Source organism: Labeo rohita, chromosome 6 (assembly GCF_022985175.1).
Source record: "Labeo rohita strain BAU-BD-2019 chromosome 6, IGBB_LRoh.1.0, whole genome shotgun sequence".
Lineage (NCBI taxonomy): Eukaryota > Metazoa > Chordata > Actinopteri > Cypriniformes > Cyprinidae > Labeo > Labeo rohita.
In genome coordinates this window covers 24953899-24975380 of record NC_066874.1, presented here as the reverse complement: position 1 = coordinate 24975380, position 21482 = coordinate 24953899, and the positions used below count along the sequence as shown (strand labels likewise).

Sequence of the window (21482 nt, the reverse complement as noted above, 5' to 3'; positions counted from 1 at the left end):
TTGTTTTTCAAATTCACAGATTCATGAATTCACAACTTCATAAACTTTTTTCTCATCTGATCCTCTTTTACCTAATATATTTACTTGAAGTACCTCTGAGCTTTTAAAATAAATATTTTAATAATTAAGTATCATATTTGCATGTTCACAGTTCTTTAACGTTGGTTAATGGTCACATGACATGCAAGTAAACAAATAAAATATTTAATTTTTTTTATTATTTAATTAATTATAAGCTTTTCATTAAACTCACAAACAGCCTGCAGTTCCTTACAAACTCCAGTTTGGTAAACCTTGATGTAATATAATGTTTAAAGCACTTTATGTTGTTAATAACAATGAATGAAATATATTTTCTTAATCTTTGTATTTTTATATCAATATGGTATAAGATTATCCTATTTAAATCAATGCAATAAACGAGGTCAAAAGTAATCTAAAAGTAGTCTGATTATATTGCCTAAAATGTGTAATGTAATGGATTACATTACTAACTACAATTTTTGTCTTGTAATTTGGAATCCGTAATGGATTACAATTTGCAAGTAACCTACCCAGCTCTGTATACAAATAAGTAAAACTTTAGAAATGTCATCAGTACTGGAGATGCTTTAAGAGACCACTATTACTATACCAACATTCCCCATTAGCAGCAAGGCAGCATCCGAATAGCTGTGAATATTTCTAAGATGTTTTGCATTATTCAAGCTTACTTATCATGGCATCAGGTCAGAAAGGTTAAACATCACCAGAGTGAGTTTGGCTATCAATTAAAGCCAGTCTATGTAAAACAGATGGCGGGAACAGATTCCGGCAACCTGATATGCTGCCTTGTCAGATTCTGTGACCCTGCTGTATATTTGCAGCTGTTCACATCAGACCAAAAACATTTTTAAAATACAGAAGACAAAGGTTTAGTCATCACGTTAGTCAATTAGCAAAACATTAAAGCTATTTAGTGTGAAACAGAGTAACCAAGTTCGACTCTAATGCCGCTTTGTCAGATTTGGTGACCATGCTGTATGAACTTTGCTGTTCACATCAGAACAAAATGCTTTTTAAAGTATGAAACAGACAAGTTCAGACATCACCTGAGTGAATTTCAGAATCAGAATCAGAAAGGGCTTTATTGCCAAGTGTGCTTACACACACAAGGAATTTGTCTTGGTGACAGAAGCTTCCAGTGCACAGACAGGATCACAAGTGACAAGACACAGATAACAGAAATGAACAAGTGATTAGAATAAATATATGAAAAGACACAAACAATAGACAAATAAACGAGTGAGTAGAATAAATATGTGAAAGACAATACACAAGACAATATAATGTAAATACAGATGTTCTATATACAAATTATACAAAGGAATTGAGTATGTATGGAATCTATAATAATTTCAAAAACATTAAAGCAATTCTATGTGAAAACTTTCTATTTTGTCTGCTGTTTTTGGCCCTGCAGCTGTCCACATCAGAGAAATCAGACCAAAATGCTTTAAAAAAATACAAAAGAGTTAAGTTTAGACATAAACAGAATTAATTTGAGAAGCATTACAGACAGTCTGTCCTTAATCATCATCATAATAATAATAATAATTCTAGCTGTATCGTTTTATTAATGTATTAAAAATCAAAGTAAAACACAAACAGTAAAAGAATAACGATAGAGCAAGCAATAGCTCTCGGACAGCGTGTCTAAAAAGATAATTTCTTCAGATAATCATCACTTCAACAGACTTCCCAAGAAAATGTGAACCAGCGCCTGGAGCGTTTTCGCACGAACAGCGACCTCTAGTCACAGATTTCTTGTAGTTCACCAATTTCTAAGCGACTGAAGCAAATATTACACGCCAGGCGAGTTACTACAACTGAGATGAATGTGAACATAAACGGAGAGCTTCTGAAATGATTTCAGGCCAGTTTACTCTGTAATGTCTGTGCATAGCTGCAGCTACACGTGTCAGCTGACTAACCACGTGACTCTTTCCGGACGTGCAGTTCATCATGAGCAGGGTTGTTACTGGCAATGGCATCAGCATTGAGCAGTTCTGTAGTTTTATTTCTCTGTATTTTAGCAGTGAGTGGTGATATAGGCGATATCGTGCTCGAACAGCAGTCGTCGGAGTCACAAGGCACGGACTGTGGTTGTCAGGGACTGAAAAGGGATGTTGATGTTGATATAAGTGATGAAAACAAACTGAAACATCACGATGATGCAAATATATACTCAGAAACAGCAAACCAAAGCCCACACAAGACACAGCATGATATACGCAGTAAGGTGGGTTTGTTCAATTCATCACTTAAGTTTGCAGTTACACTCTTGACGAGTAAATTGCTGTTTTAATTTTTGTTTCATTTGTTTCGTTAGTTTCATTTCATTTTTTTTTTTTTTTTTTTTTGTGAAATACAAAAGGAGAAATTTTAAATCTATAAAAAACATGTTTGATAGATCTGTCAGTCTCAAAAAAGAACAGAAAAGCATGATAAAATTATTAAAGTGCATTATATTTAAATGCACTACCCAGATAGCACACATACATCTGCAAGATGTCTATTAAAGATCACTTGATCTGGAAAGCATCTGCTGTGTGCAAACATCTGACAGACGTCTGTAAGTGGTCAGTTTTACGTACATTCTAAATCACAAACATCTTAAAGACATCTGATAGACGTCTATTTGACATCTGCTAGGAAACATCCTATAGACTTATTGCAGATGAGCAAACACAAAAAATGTCTTGTAGACGTCAAATAGACGTCTCCGTGATGTATGTGTGCTATAAGGGTACTCTACATCTAAAACCATATGATAGCTTTTTGTATGAAATCTTAAGTAACTAATAAGTAACCTCTAAAGGTTCAGAATATATGATGATGAATAAGTATTTTTATTTTTTCATAAATTGTTAATTCAAGCAAATTATTTGATTGTTGTGTGTGTGTGTGTTTAGCTGGTGCTGCTGCAGGGAGGTTGGTTTATGATGGGAACAGATGACCCAGGAATACCACAGGACGGAGAGGGGCCGCAGAGGAAAGTGAGGCTGGACCCTTTTTACATTGAAGAGCATGAAGTCACAAACCAGCAGTTCCAGCACTTTATCAACCAGACAGGCTACATCACAGAGGTAAATAACCACCATTTGCTGTGCCATAAGACAAATAATCAATATACATATTCACTCAGTCAGCTACCTGTATCTACAGGCTGAGCGTTTTGGAGACTCCTTTGTTTTTGAGGGACTGCTGAGTGAGGACGTGAAGAGCACACTGTCACATGCGGTGAGAAATGTGTACAGATACATTTTAATTCTGCCGTTAACTGTTTAGTACTGAATATGTAATATTTACATGGCAAAGCTTTTCTTTCTTTCTTTCTGTCTTTCTTTTGTTTTGCAATAATGACCAACTGGCTGCTGGCTGTACATTTTCCCTACATATTTGCATAGAAAGTTTGCACTTACATCACGTTACCCGGTTACCCGGATGTGATGGCCATTTTGGAGATACTCGAATGCAAACAAAACCATGGATTGCATGGTTAAAGTACTACTCAATACGTTGTTCTGCTAATTTAGCTAGAGATCTTAATCTCCAAATATAGCCATAAACAGACAGGATGTGCATTAATAGATAACTAAGCTGCACTTCTCTTGTTTTTACATAATTATGGTCAGTAGGTGGCTGCTGCTCCTTGGTGGTCACCAGTGAAAGGTGCAGACTGGAGACACCCAGAAGGACCAGATTCAACCATAGAGCACAGGTAAAAAAAAAATCTATTACAGTTTTTCTTGATTGCTAAAACACTATAACCAATCCTGACCTATAAACACTATTCCCCTGCTTTAACACATGATTCAGATTTGGTGAACTGTTACTGCAAAACTCTACACACAAATCCCTACATTTCTCAGTGCTTACACCATGTGATCATTTAGAAAGCACTACCATTCAATATTGTTCCCTCAAGTCTGCAAAGTTTGAGCTCAATTAGAACACAATTACCCAAGTGGAAACACTAGGAGTCAAAATTTATCACACACCAATCAGAACCTTCGATGGAACATTTCTGAGTTGTCATAACTGTCAAGCATATTCTACACATTTCTATTAGACTTTTTGTAAATTTTCCATGAATTGTTCAAGTGAATATTGACTTTCACTAATGTAGAGTCTACAGATTAACCAATGATAAAGCAGTTCTCTGAAATAGCTCAAAGGTACATCTCAGCATCTCATGAACCTTCAGTTGGAAACAGATATAGACAGAGGACAACACAAGACTTACAAATTCTGACAGTGGACTTTCTAGTTTATATTTTCGCCTTTGCCCATATTTCCTTTTTCTTGTCTATTTCACAATGACTTTGTAATGTATTTATATTGTATTATATTTTTTATGTTGATATATATATATATATATTTATTTATTTATTTATTTTGTCAGACCGCTAGTAAAAGTGTAACTGTGAATCCTATCCAGTCTTTTTCGATCAGTATCAGTATGTGGGTACAGAAATATGCAATTTCGAAGATGAAGAGTAGGAGGTGGAGGTGGAAGAGGAGGAGAAGAAGGATGATGACAACAACAACAACTACATGGAAGAGAAATAGGAAGGGCAAGGGCAAGAAAACAAGCAGTCTTATATATTTTAGTTGATGCGTGCCAGGGTTGGGTCAGGCATGCAAGAGGATTTTACCCCCGCTGCCTGTCCAGGGCCAATTTAGTCTGTGATGTTGAGGTGGTTCTTTGGCCTGTCCCAGACCAAAGACAGGATGCTGGGGCAGAATAATTATTTTTGTTGTTGTTTGCTGTTTTGTGCTGTACCCTAAAGTACAATAAATTAAGGTTTGAAACACTTGCAAATGCATACAGTTGTTGTGTTCATCATGTGAATTTTTTTCCAAGTTTTACCAGTTTTCGTAGTATTGTTTTGAATTGATCTCATCAGTGTGTAAAACTGTGTTGTAGTGTGTGTGTGTTTTTGAGGATTTGTGTGTCATGTCTGAGAGCAAAGTTTGTTTGTTTGTTTTTTGGCAAGATTGAATTGTTTTGAGTGGAGAGCTACATTTTGACCTGAATATAGTAAGTTCGGGGTATTGAGTTAGAAGATACGGATTTGTGTTTAGAGTTTCGCAAAAGCGAGGCATAATTTCAAGAAATGTGTTTAAGCAATTGAGAAAAACTGTAATACCAGATGAGTAACCACTCAATGATTGTAATACAACAGATTAAATGTTTTCAAGTCAACCTGTTTTGAAGTCATAATATTAAACATAATCACTTTGGTTTTATTTAGGATGAATCACCCTGTGCTGCATGTATCATGGAGTGATGCACAGGCGTACTGTCACTGGGCCACACGCAGACTTCCTACTGAAGCTGAGTGGGAGTTGGCTTGTAGAGGAGGACTCCAGGATAGGTGCGTGCGTGTCCACGTTTTGTTCATTGTTTGTCCATTTAAATATTTTTATGACATATTCTTTCTCTTGCTCTTGTTAGGCTGTATCCATGGGGAAATAAACTAATGCCTAAAGGGCAGCACTATGCTAACCTGTGGCAAGGAGATTTCCCTAACCACAACACAGCAGAGGACGGCTATGCTAACACATCACCGGTAACACAAAGAGAACACAATGTAGCCCTTTATCCTGATTTACATCTGTACTGGGTTTTAAAAAAAACACTGACTGATTATCTGGTGTTTTGGGCAGGTGATGTCATTTCCTGCCAATGGCTTTGGACTGTATGACATGGTGGGAAATGCATGGGAATGGACAGCAGACTGGTGGAATGTGCATCATACTACAGAAGACAAATACAATCCTGTGAGACTAATTGAGTGAACTATACTCATATCTGTAATTTAAAGGTCTTTCTTTTATGCATATGAGGCTGTTCATGTGTTAAACCCTTATCTTTATGACTTGTCCTTTTTCACAGAAAGGACCAGAAACAGGGACGGACAGAGTCAAGAAAGGAGGATCTTACATGTGCCACAAGGTAAAACATACAAAGCCATCTAATGTACATCTAATGACTGTCATACAGTTGAAATCAAATGTTTACAAACACCTTGCAGAATCTGCAAAATGTTAATTATATAACCTGACCTGAATAAAATATTTTGCACATAAGATGTTTACATACAGTCCACAAGAGAAAATAATAGCTGAATTTATAAAAATTCCCCTGTTCAAAAGTTTACATACACTTGATTCTTAATACTGTGTTGTTACCTAAATTATCCACAGCTGTTTTTTTGTTTTAGTGATAGTTGTTCATGAGTCCCTTGTTTGAACAGTTAAACTGCCTGCTGTTCTTCAGAAAAATCCTTAGGTCCCACAAATTCTGTGGTTTTTCAGCATTTTTGTGTATTTCAACCGTTTTTAACAATGACTGTATGATTTTGAGATCCATGTTTTCACACTGAGGACAACTGCGGGACTCATATGCAGTTATTACAGAAGGTTCAAGTTGATGCTTCAGAAGGAAACCCAATGCGTTAAGAGACTGGGGGTGAAAATGTTTTGAATTTGAAGGTTGGGGTAAACTGTGCTTATTTTGTCTTCTGGGAAACATGTAAGTATCTTGTGAAGCTTCTGTATGGTAGTACTAAATGGAAACAAACATGATATTTAGGCAAAATAAGAAAAATGTACACATCTCCATTCTGTTCAAAAGTTTACACCCCCTGGCTCTTAATGCATGGTTTTTCCTTCTGGAGCATCAGTGAGCATTTGAACCTTCTGTAATAGTTGCATATGAGTCCCTCAGTTGTTCTCAGTGTGAAAAGATGGATCTCAAAACCATACAGTGATTGTTGGAAAGGGTTCAAATACACAAAAATGCTGAAAAACCAAAGAATTTGTGGGACCTGAAGGACTTTTCACTGAAGAGCAGCGGGCAGTTTAACTGTTCAGGACAAACAAAGGTGTCATGAACAACTATAACTAAACAAAAAACTCAGCTGTAATTATACAATTCTGGTAACAACAGAGTAATAATTTCAAGCATATGTAAACTTTTGAACAGGGTCATTTTAATAAATTCCACTATTATTTTCTCTTGTGGATTATATGTAAACGTCTTATATGTGAAATATCTTATTCAGGTCAGTACTAAATAAAAATAACATGCATTTTGTATGATCCCTCTTATTTTTGGTAAAATAATTAACATTTTGCAGATTCTGCAAGGTGTATGTAAACTTTTGAATTTAATTACGTATATGCACCTAAGAGAAAAATGCAACCCTCATCTGTAAGCTTTTATACAACTTGCTTATGTACGTGTTAACATATTTCTCTCTCTCTGTAGTCTTACTGCTACAGATACAGGTGTGCAGCCCGTAGTCAAAATACTCCGGACAGTTCTGCATCTAATCTGGGCTTCCGCTGTGCCGCTGACGCTGATCCATAACCTCAAACATCAGATCTATCACTGTCATACACTTGAAATCTAGAAAGATTTTTTAATTTGATGTAAATAAAGCCATTTGTAAGAGTTTGTTGTGATTTTATTTCTGTTCTTTCAATTTTTATGTATAATTACAGAAGGTACTGTCAAGAAAATGAAATGGAAAGAAAATGACAAGAAAATTAATTTTTCATAAATTATTCATTAGAAAGTGTTTCTAAATCAAATTTCAAAATGCAGACTAAAAGATGTGTACAATTTTGACAGTCGTAGCTAGTGAGAGAATATGAATAAGTAAAAATACAGACAGGAAGGGTGCTTTTCTATTCTTTTGTTTTATTTGGTCTAGCATCAACCTCAGACAACCAAAAGAAGATTTAAGATTACATATAAGTTGTTTTGGTTGTGAGTCTGTTGATAGTGATATTCAGACAACAGAGAATCATGGAGTGGCGGGGTAAGCAGACCCAATGAACTTCTTTCCATCCCCATAGCTGCTGTTGTCCCATGTATAGGTCTGAATGCCCAAACTCTGTCCGCCCAAACTCACGTAACACCTAAGAATACAGTCAAACAGATGAGCATTTCATGCAATGCATATATGTAGAGTTACTCATATAAAGAAAAATGAGTTTTGAGTGACAAATGGCTGGATGACTCAAAGAATTAACAAAAACTAACAACTCACCTTTGGCCAGGGCGGGTGATGTAGCAGAGACTGTACATAGCCAGATCAAATTCAGGACTAGAGCCAATAAAGGCAGAACCGACCTCTTTGAAATAGCCATCCCATTCAAACTGCATGCCCAACACATCAGGAAATGAGGTCCACTAAGAGAGAGGAGAAACTTGGCTTTTACTAAATCAAAACTAATAATACAAGTAGACATCCAGACTTTTAAAATGCATGTTGTACTAGCACTGGTTTGTATTGATTACACGCTCAGTAGAACTTACAGGGCCATTGAAACTATGGCTGTAGTAATTCAGGAGTCCCTCTTTCTCTTTCAGATAAAACTGCACCCAGTTGTGAAAACCAGACACCTTTCCATTCTTAATTTCACCTGTTGACACACTGCATGTCAGCCAAAGAGAGACAAAAAGCAGTTTGATAGCCAATCACATGTGCTCACACACAGACTGACCTGAAAAGGTGTGCTCAAACGCGCTGGAGTCCTGTTGGCCGTTAGCTCGAGAGTAAAGACCAAACCACATCATCTTCAGATCCTGGACAAACTCGCTCTGTGAAGAGTATACGCCTAAAAAAAACAGAAGTTTTTTTTACTGGGGTTCGAGCGCTTTAAGGCATTTAAGCACATGTGAAAAAAAAGCATTATTTAGCAAGCCTGTAACCACCTAAATCAATGATTTAAAAAAGCATTTTTGGAAATGCAGTTCTAAAATGTTTTTGACTGTTATAGGGCCAGCTGTAGTCAGATTTCCTTAAAACTTTGCATGCTTGTTTAGAATCACCTGTTACATGTGCTCACCAGGTTTTGTGAAGTTTTGAGTTTTCCTTTAGGCTTTATAGGACTTTAGGCTTTGGGTAAATTTGAACAGACCCCTTTTCTGAACAACTCCATTATAGCCTCCCAAAGGGTAGTAATTATTAACCTGGAGAGTCTAGAGAATTGTACTGCAGTGTTTTTTCCAGATTTAGCAAAAAACCTAGGACATCTTGTCAATCATTTAACAAACAATCTGACTGACAGCAGTGGTTCTAGAGGCAAAGTTGTCCGGAATGAGGAGTTCTATCGTACGATACGAATATCACATATATGTGTGGAAAAACGCACAATGTACAATCATTTAAGCCCTTGAAAAATGCGATATCGCCCCCCCAGTGCCCAATTTCTTTCAAACTTCTCTCAGACCTTTGCAGCCAGCAGTCGAACAGGCCCATGTTTTTTGAGATACGCAAATGTCCTTATAGAGACTTGTGGCACTTTGGACCAAGAGTGTGTACACCAATTTCCACGCTGAAAGGACATATAGTTGTGCAGTTATAGCCATTAACATGTTCTTCCCTTCTAATAGCGTCACCAAGTGGTCAAGCTCTGTGAATTTTTCCTGTGACCTCAGACTGAGTTTGGTGTAGATATCTCATTTCGTTCAGGAGTTACAGACATTTTACTAAAAGTGGCCCTTTCGAATGTTTTCGTGCCCCTTTGCGAAGGTGAGTTTTTTTTTTTTTTTGGATAATTATTGATATTTGATATTCAGATCAGGCAAAAAACCTAGGACTAGTTCGCAAAAGTAGGTTTTTAAAAAATACAAAATATCCGGATTCCAACGACATAAGGCACTTGATCCCGCGACCGACAGTTTAGGAGTTATGAGCAATTTTGTACTTTGATCGCTGTAGTGCCCCCGTCAGGCCGATAGGGGCAAACTTGGTGACGTCCATGGTGTGAATACTACCATGCAAGTCTCAAGTCTCTACGACTTATGGTTTGGTCTGCACAATCAAAAGGTCCGAAACAAAATATACCTTTAGAATTGAGGAATTTGTAAAGCTCCTTGCCCACATCAGTGTCGACCATGGTCGCTTGGAGGAAAGCGTCTTGCTCCTGCTCTTCCAGTGCGGGCACATCCTCTGCTTGTCCTGTCATCCTGTTGTAGTTGTCTAACAGATTCAGCAGAGCTTTAAATGTGGGCTTGGCGAGCAAAGTACTGCTCACTTGCTTGAACAATCTAAGAGAGAAAAAGAGCATTAAAATACATAATAACATGCACGTTTGTGGTTATCTGTGTGTTCGGTTTGTGTCTCACGGGCTTGGCGAGTGGTCAACCTTCGAGCCGGTCTGAGAAGAAGAGATCAGTGTCTGAGAATCAATAACCAGTTCTGAGGCTGTGGCCCTGTTATGGTCCAACTTGTACAGGGTCTCAGACACAGCCTTGATCTCCTCGTCAGAGACATTGGTTAATGCTTGGGATGGGAAATGGATACATAAAGAATTAGTGCCTGAAGAGGAAAGAAACACCTGACAAAGCCTGAGCACAAAGAGGAAAAACTGAAATAGTAATTACTGGAATTATGTTAATTATGCAATTACAGTTTCACATTTCAACATTCAATTTCAGAAATTAGTAATCTGTTGTACTGTAGTCAAGAAAACAGTGTTAATTATTAGTCAAAAGTCTGAACATGTTCATAACTGTCAATCTAACTGTATGTATGTTTATTTTTGTTTTTGTTTTCATACGCTCATGTCACACAATGCTGGGTGTAGTGCAGATTTGTGCTGTTACAACTGTAAAAGCAATTAGACTAACATCAGATTTCTCTTACCTTTAGTAGCATTTGTAGACTGAAAATAATGTCAAATAATGAAAATAACATTTTATGAAAATAAATGAATACACAGGTTCATTTGGTCTGAATATGACTGTAAGTGTTCCTCAATACAAACAACTAAAAAAACCTCTGATTACACATTAGATGTTTATTTGAAATTAATGTTGAGATTAAGTGTGTGAAACTATAGAAGTGGACACAGCTGAGTTTCATACTAGGTTTGAGATCCAAAATAAACAGAACTCAGGGTCACTGAATAACTTATCATAGATAACCACCTAATTTGTACAACCAAATGTTTCTCCTATTTTTATGCCTGTTATGAAATCCCCATTTTCCTCACGTGACCCAACAGACCTTGAGGACTGTATGATATATAAGAGACAAATAAAACCTGTCAGTGTTTGTTTAGAATTGCTTTGATTCATCAGTGTATGCGATTCGCTCAGATTCTGATTCTTCTGATTCGTTATCGTTTGTGCCTTTTGTCTAATTGAATGCAGACAAGAAGTACTGAACTAGAAACTGTCAAGTTTGACTTGACAAAACAGCAACATTTAGTTTTACAGCTTTAACCTACAAGACCGGACCAGCTACTAAACTTTTTTTTTTCTTTTTTTTTAAACCTACACTCTCAGAAAGACTTGCAAGTTGTGACTGGGGCAGTTCCCTGTACAATTTAGGCACTAATAAGTACTTTCAAAGTACTAATGTGTACTTTTTTAAGGTACTGTTATGTACTATTTAGGGATAAATAAGGTGAAAAGATTTACATTTTCGCTTTTGCAAAGTTACCACCCCACTGACAGCTTTGCACTTTTTTTCCGAGAATGTATTTGTTCTGATTTCGTTGACCCGTTGGAACTACATATATGTGACCCTGGACCACAAAACCAGTCGTAAGTAGCATGAGTGTATTTGTAGCAATAGCCAACAATACATTGTATGAGTCAAAATGATCGATTTTTCTTTTATGCCAAAAATCAATATATTAAGATATTTTGTAAATTTCCAACCATAAATATAACAAAACTTAATTTTTGATTAGCAATATGCATAGCTAAGAACTTCATTTGGACAACTTTAAAGGCGATTTTCTCAGTATTTTGATTTTTTTTTCACACCCTCAAATTCCAGATTTCCAAATAGTATCTCGGACAAATATTCTCCTGTCCTAGCAAACCATACATCAATGGAAAGCTTATTAATTTAGCTTTCAGGTGATGTATAAATCTCAATTTCATAAAATTGACCCTTATGACTGGTTTTGTGGTTCAGGGTCACATATAATGTTTTAAGCTTGGACACGTAATGTTTTTATAATGCTGAAGCTCACCTCGACGACCACACTGCTTTTTATAGTCTTTGCAGCAGTCCTTATTCTGCTGACACTCTGAATCGCAGTGGCAGTCGTTCATAGGATCGTAGGACTCTCCACATCTTCTTTTACAAGAAAGTGACCCTTGAAGGAGGTGAGATTCACTAAAGCATCACTAAAATGTTTACATTTTATGAGAAAGAAAAGATCTACCACCCAGAGGCATGTCAGAAACCTATCACTTCTACTAGTAACAGAGCTTGGTAGTATGAACGGAGTAAAAACCTAGAACAATTAGACATAAGGCACAGGATTTAAATAAATTAAGGAGATTTGCATATAAACAGAATAGAAAAAGAAGGTTGCACCAGAACATAAGACACACGAACATGTTCAGTTTAATAACTGAAAATAAAAATTGAAGTATGAACTTACCACTGTAGCCCTGAGAGATCAGGGTGATGGTGAGAAAGAGGATGACGGTAACCTTCATTATGGACGATTCAAACGCACAATGTACAGAATAAGACTCACTTTGGTTTTTATACTATCTCAGATCAATAAAGTCTTACGAACTCCTCCCATGCGCAAACACATTCTATTGTGACAATAATTACAATTATTTTCATAATAAACCACTAGGTGATTCAGCTCCAACGTTTTGCTGCGTTGATATGAGCAAAGTGATATTTTGGGAGTGGTGAAATGATTCAAAAGAGGAAGTTCATTTTTTTGTTTGTTTTTTTTTAAAAAAACATTCCGTTCTTCATTTTCAGTCAGCTGGTCCAAAATCTGTGAGAAAAGTTGTCAGGCTCTAAAAATGGTAGACACCTGGTGAAAAAGATTATTATAGCATTTATACATTACACTGTAGCATTTAACATTTTCCATGTTTCATTGTAATTCCATGACCTGATCAAATGTATTCTTGGCACGAAAGTGTTCCATAAAATGTTTCCAAGCGCTGCGCAAACATTCTGAAAGACCAGGTGGTCGCATTCACACTGCAATCACAATACTCTTGCCAAAAGTTTTTTTTTTTTAGCTCCACGTTGGTGCACGAGTTCACACATTTTTACTCTTTGATGTGTAGATTTGTTTTGCCCCCATCCCCGCTCCCCAATTTTAAGTTGTGTTTAAATGTGCTTTATAAATTAATATCGTTCTTGTTACTTTATTATGTAGGCGGTGTATAGCTAGATTATTACATTATGATTGGTGCTAAACAACAACATTAATAGTATGCTATTATCATTTAAACAGATTTGTACTTTTTTGGTATTCCAATTTCGTTATGCAGTGTTATTTTAATTTCAAAACGGTTATTTATGACCTTGGACCACAAAACCAGTCATAAGTGTCAATTTTTCGAAATTGAGCTTTATATATCATCTGAAAGCTGAATAAATAAACTTTCCATCGATGTATGGTTTGTTAGGATAGAACAATATTTGGCCGAGATATAACTATTTCAGTGTATGATTCTCAAAATATTGAGAAAATCGCCTTTAAAGTTGTCCAGATTAAGTTCTTTGCAATGCATATTGCATATTACAACTCAAAAATTAAGTTTTGATATATTTACAGTAGGAAATTTACAAAATATCTTCATGGAACATGATCTTTACATAATTTCCTAATGATTTTTGGCATAAAAGAAAAATCTATAATTTTGACCCATACAATGTTTTTTTTGCTATTGCTACAAATATACCCCAGCGACTTAACACTGGTTTTGTGGTCCAGGGTCACATTTGTTTATAATAAATTACACTTTCTTCTGTTCCTCGGTAAACCCCTGCGCAGCAGATGGCGCTACACGTGACTCCTGAATTCTCCTCGGTTTGACCTTTCTCTCTCTCTGTAGAAAGCGTGCTTCAATGACATTCCAGTTACTCATGTAAGCTAGTGTTAGTTCTGAGCAAGATATAGAAATGGCTTTATATTCTTTATTTCGATCTGTCAGGACAGAAGTAGTCAAGGTGGGCTTTGACTCATTTGTTATATTTCCTACAGTAATATTTTAATGTTTTTATTAATGTTGTTATTATGCTCTTTGCATGGCAGTCTAGTTTGATATGAAATATTTGGCTTGTTACTCAAATAAAGGCGTGTTTTAAATAACAGATGACTGTATTTGTATATCGGTTTTCATACCCCTGTGTAATGTTCTGTAGGTCTATTAAATCATGTGTCATTATTAATATGATGTTGTTCATAGGGATGTCTCACGCAGCACGTTCAGTCTCTTTACACCAGCTGCCCAAGTTTAGCAGCAGATAAAGCACTTCTCCTGAAATTACGTAAATCTACAGGCTATACCTTCATCAACTGCAAAAAGGCACTGGAGAAATTCAACAATGATGTTACACAGGTGCGTTTTTAATGGCTGTCTCCCTCTTCCAGAAATGTTGAGCAAAACATTTGATAAAAGTGCTAAAAATGCCACTATTCACTTCCATTTTAAATGCCATTTTTAGTTTATATTTTTCAGGTAGTGAAATTAAAAGACTAAAAATAATATTCTGGGTTTAAGTTTCAAGTTTAATTTATTTATGTAGCACCATTTGCAACAGCTGACCAATGTGCTTTACAGCATTAAATAAAATAAGTAGTAAGACACAAACTGAATAAATAAAAAAATCAATACGATCATAGCTAAAAGCATTATACAAAAATTATATCAACATTTAAAAAATATAACAACTTATAATAAATGAACCGAGATTGCCAACAGATCAAAAACAGATGAAACATCAAGGAACATTAAAAGCAGGGCCCTATGAATTCCGTTTTATTTTTTATTTTTTTCCCCACTTCCATTTTTTTCTGATTCTGTTTTTTCCATTTAAATTTTTCTAGTCTCTGTTTTATTGGATAAATTACATTTTATTAATAAAAAAACATGTTTAATCATTTAAATCATGAAGCTTACACAATCTAACAGGAATTTATTAAAGTTTAACAAAAATGTAATTTCTTTTAATTTTTTTACAAATTCTGTGATTTCCATTAATTTTCTGCATTGCATTTTAATGGTTTCATTAAATTTTAATAATGAAAATAATCTCAAAGTCATTTATTTTATAAAAATTTAATTTAAAATGTAATTTTTGAGAAATACCATGTTGTGTATATTTACATTTTTCCCGCTGAATAAATTCTGGTAAATATTTCTCGTAAATATTCCTTAAAAAATAATGTTTTAATAACAATTTTATTATTAGTAGTAGTACTATCATTGCATTAAGTAGTATATTTCAGTCACAGTTTCTTCAAGTTAAACCAAACTTTTATTTTGACAGATTGGTGTGAAGACCTTTAAGTTTCTGTTTGTATATGATATGACGATAGTTTTTCTCAAAAGAAAAGGTAAAATGCTCATGAAGTGACTCTCAGAGCAGGTACTCTCAAGCGCGCTTCAGTATGTGTGTAGTAAACGAAACCGCTGGTCTGCGCCATTCGGCATGTTCATGTTTAAATAGTCTTTTTGCGTCTTAATATTCACAGATACCAGTCCCTATCACATTTTGATTTAAGTGTACTGACCTCAAATTCCGTGACATTCCGCGTTATACATTAAATTCTGTTTTTATGACTGGATTCCGCGAAATCATAGGGCCCTAGTTTAACACATGTAATGTAAATGTAATGTAAAGATAAACAGAATACTCTTCAGAATATTGATTTAATTTTAAGCCTACCGTATTTTTTTTAAAGTAAACTTGCTGTAGATTAATTAGAACGGTCATCTGATTTGTTAAGCACAAACAGTAAACTCACATCCTTGTCATAGCTGTCGTCTTTGTTTATATGTATAATTATGTAATTTAGATTTCCAGCCACATGTCTGTACATGGTGAGAATGAGCCAATTATGATTTATGAATTTTGATGTTTGCAGGCAGAAAGCTGGCTCCATGAGCAGGCCAAAAAAGAGGGCTGGAGTAAAGCGAGTAAACTGGAAGGTCGGAAAGCCAAGGAAGGGCTGATTGGTCTCATAATGGGTGACAATGCGGCTGTCATGGTTGAGGTATGTTATCGTGTCAGTCTTACCACACAATGCATAATGTGTCTGATACAGTGTGATTGAACTAAAATGTATGTTTTTCTTTTCAGGTGAACTGTGAGACAGATTTTGTGGCGAGGAATGAGAAATTCCAGCAGTTAGTGAAAGACGTTGCTCTGTCAGTAATGGCTCATCACAGCAACAAAAAACAGACAGGATATATTAAGGTACATGCCCTTCATTGGCATTTTCAGAGATGTGCATTTCCACCACACCTTCTGTAACCTCTGACTTTTAATGTGTTCTCTGATTCAGAGTGTGCTGTCTTCTGAGGACATTAGTAAGCTCCACGTTCCTGAGGGACCCTTACTGGCAGATCAGATAGCCTTGACTATAGGTGAGATAAACATGACGTGTTGTGTGAGTTTGCCTTGTTGCATAATATTTACTTTAATGTTTACTTAATATTAACTTTCCAAAACCAGGTTATCTATGATTTCTTGCTAAGTGACCCTTAAAAAGCATTTGGACACTTCAGCCAGTTAAAAATGTATAAATGTACACTAATGTTCAGAATTTAGGTGTTGTTATTTTAAGCAATTAATTTTCTTTTAAAGGAAATGTTATTCAGTAATGATACATTAAAATTAATCAAAAAGACATTTACAATATTATACAAATAAAGTTCAAAAATGCTGTTTTTCTCTTCACTAAAAATCATTTTTGAAAAAAAAATTTGAAAATATTAGGCAGCACAACTGTTTTCACCACTGATAATAATACAGTGTTTCTTAAGCAGCAAATAAGCATATTAGAATTATTTCTGAAGGATCATGTGACACTTAAGACTGGAGTAATATCTGCTAAAAATTTAGCATTACATCACAGGAATAAATTACATTTTTAAATATATTAAAATAGAAAACTGTAATTTTAATTGTAAAAATATTTTACAATTTTATTGAACTTTTAATCAAGTAAATGCAGCCTAGGTGAGCAAAAGAGACGTCTTTTAAAAACATTTTTGATATTTGATGTGATATCTTCACAATGTGAGTTAAACAAATTGTCAGCATTTTCATCACCCTGTCTTTTGTCTGCCTCCAAATAATGAAATATAATAATAAAAATTATTGTTCTCATTCTCATCTCAGTTCAATATTCTGTTTTTTTCCTTCTCAGGCCGATTAGGTGAGAACATTGGCATGCGGCGGGCCGTATCACTTGGTGTGCCCTCTGATTGGCACATTGGCTCATACATTCACGGGGCAGTTCCTGGACAGGCTGGCATTGAGATGGGACGCTATGGATCGCTTGTTGTGTTTCAAGGTGGACCTAAGGATGGGACGGATGCTCTGGGAAGGAAGCTAGGGCAACATATAGTGGGCGAAGCTCCTGTTTCTCTTGGAAACATGGATGATATACCATGTGGGGAATCTGAGACGAGACTTTTGCCCCAGACCTTCCTCCTAGATCCCAAATATACTGTGGGACAGTACCTGACTCTACAGAATGCACGTGTGCTTGACTTCATACGCTTCCAGTGTGGAGAGGTCATCAGTCAGGAGGAGTGAGCAGAGCTGTTTGAATGAGAAAATATATTTCATTAAAGGATAAACTTCAACTGTATGTCTTTTTTGTTGTTGTTGTTGCTAATTTTAACCAAAAACAGAATCTGGTCATATCCATAATATCTCTGCCCTTCTAGTGTTCTAGTGTATTCATAAAGTGAATTAAGAAATGAATTGTAAAGAGGTGTAATAGATGTTGTTTTGACACTGACATGTTACTGGTAAAAAAAAAAAAAATGCCCCAGATGGGTGAATCTGAACTCTGGTTCATTGCCATCAAAAAAATAAACATTTTTTGAGCTGAAATACTGATGTCACGTGTCTAATCTAGTGTATTACTGCCACCTACTGAGTTTATTTTGCCAGAATAATTGTCTGTTCATGTACTAATACCCACCCTGACTGAATCTTTAGTGCCACCTAATGGAGTGCTAGAAGAATGTGCGTATTTCATCATTTTTTAAGTCTTTGAAGATCTGTTAGAAGTCAAATTATATTTTATAGACATGCATTGGAATCAATACATATTACATTATAGTGAAATGTAACTATTCTTTTATTACATTATTTTTTAAATCAACCTGCTAATGATCATACAATTTATATTTTAAGGGTTAGATCTTAGATCCTTAGCTAGGTCATCTTGCTACAAACTAGAGGCCACGTCAGCTCTGACGTAAAGTACAATATTCTTACAGATCCAGCATCTAATCTGCATTGGATTTCATGGAAAAATAACTGCATGTTGCCAATATATACAAAAAAAAGGTCAAGGCTTATACAACCAAACCAAATCCCAACCACCACATAGTCCTACATACTAATTACTAATTATACGTCGTAATTATGCACTGAATTAAAAATAAAATTTAAAATAAAGTGTAATAAACACATTTAAAGAAAATGTGGTGGAAAAAAAAAATTTATATTTGGCAGTACATATACACTGCCAGTCAAACGTTTTTGAACAGTAAGATTTTTAATGCTTTTAAAGAAATCTCTTCTGCTCACCAAGCCTGCATTTATTTGATCCAAAGTACAGCAAAAGCAGTAAAACTGAAATATTTTTACTATTTAAAATAACTGGATTCTATTTAAATGTATATTTTAAAATGTAAATAATTCCTGTGATTTCAAAGCTGAATTTTAGCATCATTACTCAAGTCACATGATCCTTCAAAAATCATTCTCTTATGATTTGCAGCTTAAAAAAAACTTTTATTATTATGATGATGTTGAAAACAACTGAGTAGAATTTTTTCAGGTTTTTTTGATGAATAGAAAGTTCAAAAGAACAGCATTTATCTGAAATATAAATCTTTTGTAACATTATAAATGTCTTTATCATTACTTTTGATCAATTTAAAGCATCTTTGCTAAATAAAAATATAAATTTCTTTCCCTGAAAACATTACACTGACTCCAAGCTTTTGAATGGTATAGTGTATAATGTTACAAAAGCTTTTTATTTCAAATAAATGCTGATATTTGGATCTTTCTATTCATCAAGGAATCCTGATGACTGAAAAAAAGTCTATTCAACTGTTTCAACAGCAAATTAGCATAATAAAATGATTTCTGAAGGATAATGTGACACTGAAGACTGGAGTAATGATGCTGAAAATGTAGCTTTGATCACAGGAATAAATTACATTTTAAAATATATTCAGATAAAAGCAGTTATTTTAAATAGTACAAATATTTCACAATATTAATGCTTTTGCTGTATTTTGGATCAAATAAATGCAGGCTTGGTAAACACAAGAGAATTCTTTAACAAACATTAAAAATCTTACTGTTCAAAAACTTTTGACTAGTAGTGTGTGTATATAAATAGTCATATGATGTCCTTGTCAGTGGGGGCCAGGGTTACACTTTTAAAATGTTCTTCATACTGAGAAGAAATATGATTCTTTTGAAAACTGTTCACTGAAAGCTTCTTCATGGAACTCAGAATGTTTTTTTTATTTGGCATCCAAACCCTTTTTGGAACCTTTATTTTTAGAAGTGTGGATGTAAAACATTAACTTTTCAATTTAATTTTTTCCCAAGGTCAGTAAGAACTGATAAAATGTGTACCTTGAATGCAATATAATTAGTTTGGGATAAATGCATCTGCTATAAATGTTCATGTGGATCAACTTACCAACTCCTGAAGTTTCCAAGCGAACCCCCATTTGGGAAACCTGCATTAATTAGGGGAGAGTGGGGTGAGTTGAGCCAGTTTTTACTTATGGGGTGCTTAAAATGGGCATATGACAGTAATGGGTCCAACTTAATTATGTACATAAATTTCAGAGGGAATAGAGGGAACTTACCCAGTGAAGGGTAAGTTGAGTTAAACACTACCATTGATTATGCTAAAGTAAAACTGAACATTTTAACCTCAATGCTTTAAAAGAAGAGATATTCAATTAAAAAAAAAAATCTATGTGTGAGCCTTGTGATGGACTGACCATTCAGCCAGGGAGTTTCCCTGCCTACGGCTCAAGAAGCTGAGCTGACTTTGAAGACGTTTTTTAAAATTATTTAACAGTTTCAGAACAAAATAAAGTTCAAATTAAACAACTGAAAAAAAAAAAAACACACTGCATTTGACCCTACAGAACTGGGCTAATAGTACCCAACATCCCACTTATAAATGTTGCAGGGAAATACATTTTCATATTTTACATTTTCATAACAAAATCACATTCAAAACAAAGAACAAAATCAAAAACGTTTGGTCGTAAATTAATGAAATATCATGTAGAACAGTAAAATAACACTTTAGAATCATAAGAAGGGGTGAACCACTGGCTCAACTAACCCCAGGACTAGTTTAAATTACCCAACTCCTACCATTTTGACAAACTTGTATCATCCAGCAGTTCAGAGCTAACACTATGTTTGTAGACAAACTTGAAGTTGGCTTGAAAAAGCCCAGCCAAAAAGTTTTAAGATACATAGATAGATAGATAGATAGAACTGATTGAGCCAACTGATTTAGCATTAAACAGCTAAAAACAGTGAAAACTAGCTGTTTTAACAAAAAACAGTTAAAAACAGCTAAAACCAAAAAAGCTAAAAACCAGTTAAATACAGTTTATTTAAAAAACAGCTAATACCAGTTGATTTAGAAAAAAGAAAACAGCTAAAAACCAACTAAAACCAGATGGTTTAACAAAAATCCTAAAAACCAGCCAAACCCAGTTGATTTAGAAAAAAACCCCCCAGCTAAAATCCAACTAAAACCAGTTTATTTAAAAAACAGCTAATACCAGTTGATTTAGAAAAAAGAAAACAGCTATAAACCAAATAAAACCAGCTGATTTAACAAAAAAGCTAAAAACCAGCTAAAACCAGCTGATATAGCGAATAACAGCTACAAAAAACGATTTAGCAAAACAAAAAAAAAATCTAAAAACGAGCTAAAAACAAGCTAAAACCAGCTGATTTAGCAAAACATCTAAAAACCAGCTAAAACAAATGACAATCAGCTGATTTAACCAAAAAAAAAAAAAAAAAAAAAAACAGTTATAACCAAAACAACAACAAAAATCAGCTGATTTTGCAAAAGAAAAAAAGCTAAAAACTGACCAAAACCAGTTAAAACCAGCTAAAACCAATGATTTTTGGTTTTATGAGTTATGAGTCCAATCAGTTAGAAAAGATATAGCAGCCTGATTCAGATTAGGTCTGAGCCACGTTTGGATGTTCTATCTTGAAATCTCTAGGAGGAGATACTGTTTAAATTTTTACCTCAGAAGAATAATGATAAGCTTAAACAGCATATCAGTTAGTTGGCTTTTTCAAGCTAAATCAATTATAGCCTCATATAACCTCCTAAAGTTTAGACACAAGGAACACGAGTCCTTGAACATACAA

At 34.9% G+C, this 21482-nt stretch overlaps 3 protein-coding genes across 4 annotated transcripts; 2 read left to right on the top strand and 1 right to left on the bottom strand.

Moving 5' to 3' along the window:
- Positions 1–1958: 1958 nt before the first annotated feature.
- sumf1 (sulfatase modifying factor 1) lies at positions 1959–7510 on the top strand. Its single transcript, XM_051112911.1, has 9 exons — positions 1959–2281; positions 2955–3128; positions 3208–3282; positions 3681–3763; positions 5301–5423; positions 5504–5618; positions 5716–5829; positions 5945–6004; positions 7322–7510. Exons 1-9 carry the CDS (start codon positions 2027–2029, stop codon positions 7421–7423), a joined length of 1101 nt encoding a protein of 366 aa, XP_050968868.1. The 5' UTR covers positions 1959–2026; the 3' UTR covers positions 7424–7510.
- Positions 7511–7736: 226 nt separating this feature from the next.
- endou (endonuclease, polyU-specific) lies at positions 7737–12638 on the bottom strand. 2 transcript variants are annotated; one of them, XM_051112912.1, is made up of 8 exons: positions 12472–12634; positions 12055–12180; positions 10193–10349; positions 9912–10114; positions 8566–8679; positions 8378–8484; positions 8109–8251; positions 7737–7977 (listed from the first exon to the last, which is right to left on the bottom strand). In XM_051112912.1, exons 1-8 carry the CDS (start codon positions 12527–12529, stop codon positions 7863–7865), a joined length of 1023 nt encoding a protein of 340 aa, XP_050968869.1. In that variant the 5' UTR covers positions 12530–12634; the 3' UTR covers positions 7737–7862. The 2 variants fall into 2 exon arrangements, with proteins under 2 accessions (XP_050968869.1, XP_050968871.1); XM_051112914.1 differs by lacking the exon at positions 12055–12180 and having other exon boundaries at positions 12472–12638.
- Positions 12639–13863: 1225 nt separating this feature from the next.
- Positions 13864–17668, top strand: tsfm (Ts translation elongation factor, mitochondrial). The gene is made up of 6 exons (XM_051111550.1): positions 13864–14018; positions 14258–14410; positions 15940–16068; positions 16155–16271; positions 16360–16441; positions 17227–17668. The coding sequence occupies exons 1-6, from the start codon at positions 13971–13973 to the stop codon at positions 17616–17618; spliced, it is 921 nt and encodes a 306-aa protein (XP_050967507.1). The 5' UTR covers positions 13864–13970; the 3' UTR covers positions 17619–17668.
- The last annotated feature ends 3814 nt before the right edge of the window (positions 17669–21482 follow it).

What these genes read in the sequence shown, in the direction of transcription:
- sumf1 (XM_051112911.1), top strand. Translation starts at nt 2,027, where the DNA reads ATGGCATCAGCATTGAGCAGTTCTGTAGTTTTATTTCTCTGTATTTTA. An exon ending in GATTCAACCATAGAGCACAG is followed by an intron (nt 3,764 to 5,300) that starts GTAAAAAAAAAA and finishes GGTTTTATTTAG; the next exon opens with GATGAATCACCCTGTGCTGC. An exon ending in GATCTTACATGTGCCACAAG is followed by an intron (nt 6,005 to 7,321) that starts GTAAAACATACA and finishes CTCTCTCTGTAG; the next exon opens with TCTTACTGCTACAGATACAG.
- endou (XM_051112912.1), bottom strand. Translation starts at nt 12,529, where the DNA reads ATGAAGGTTACCGTCATCCTCTTTCTCACCATCACCCTGATCTCTCAG. An exon ending in GTTGACCACTCGCCAAGCCC is followed by an intron (nt 10,115 to 10,192) that starts GTGAGACACAAA and finishes TTTCTCTCTTAG; the next exon opens with ATTGTTCAAGCAAGTGAGCA. An exon ending in GCCATAGTTTCAATGGCCCT is followed by an intron (nt 8,252 to 8,377) that starts GTAAGTTCTACT and finishes CCTCTCTCTTAG; the next exon opens with TGGACCTCATTTCCTGATGT.
- tsfm (XM_051111550.1), top strand. Translation starts at nt 13,971, where the DNA reads ATGGCTTTATATTCTTTATTTCGATCTGTCAGGACAGAAGTAGTCAAG. An exon ending in TCAACAATGATGTTACACAG is followed by an intron (nt 14,411 to 15,939) that starts GTGCGTTTTTAA and finishes TGATGTTTGCAG; the next exon opens with GCAGAAAGCTGGCTCCATGA. An exon ending in ATGCGGCTGTCATGGTTGAG is followed by an intron (nt 16,069 to 16,154) that starts GTATGTTATCGT and finishes TTTTCTTTTCAG; the next exon opens with GTGAACTGTGAGACAGATTT.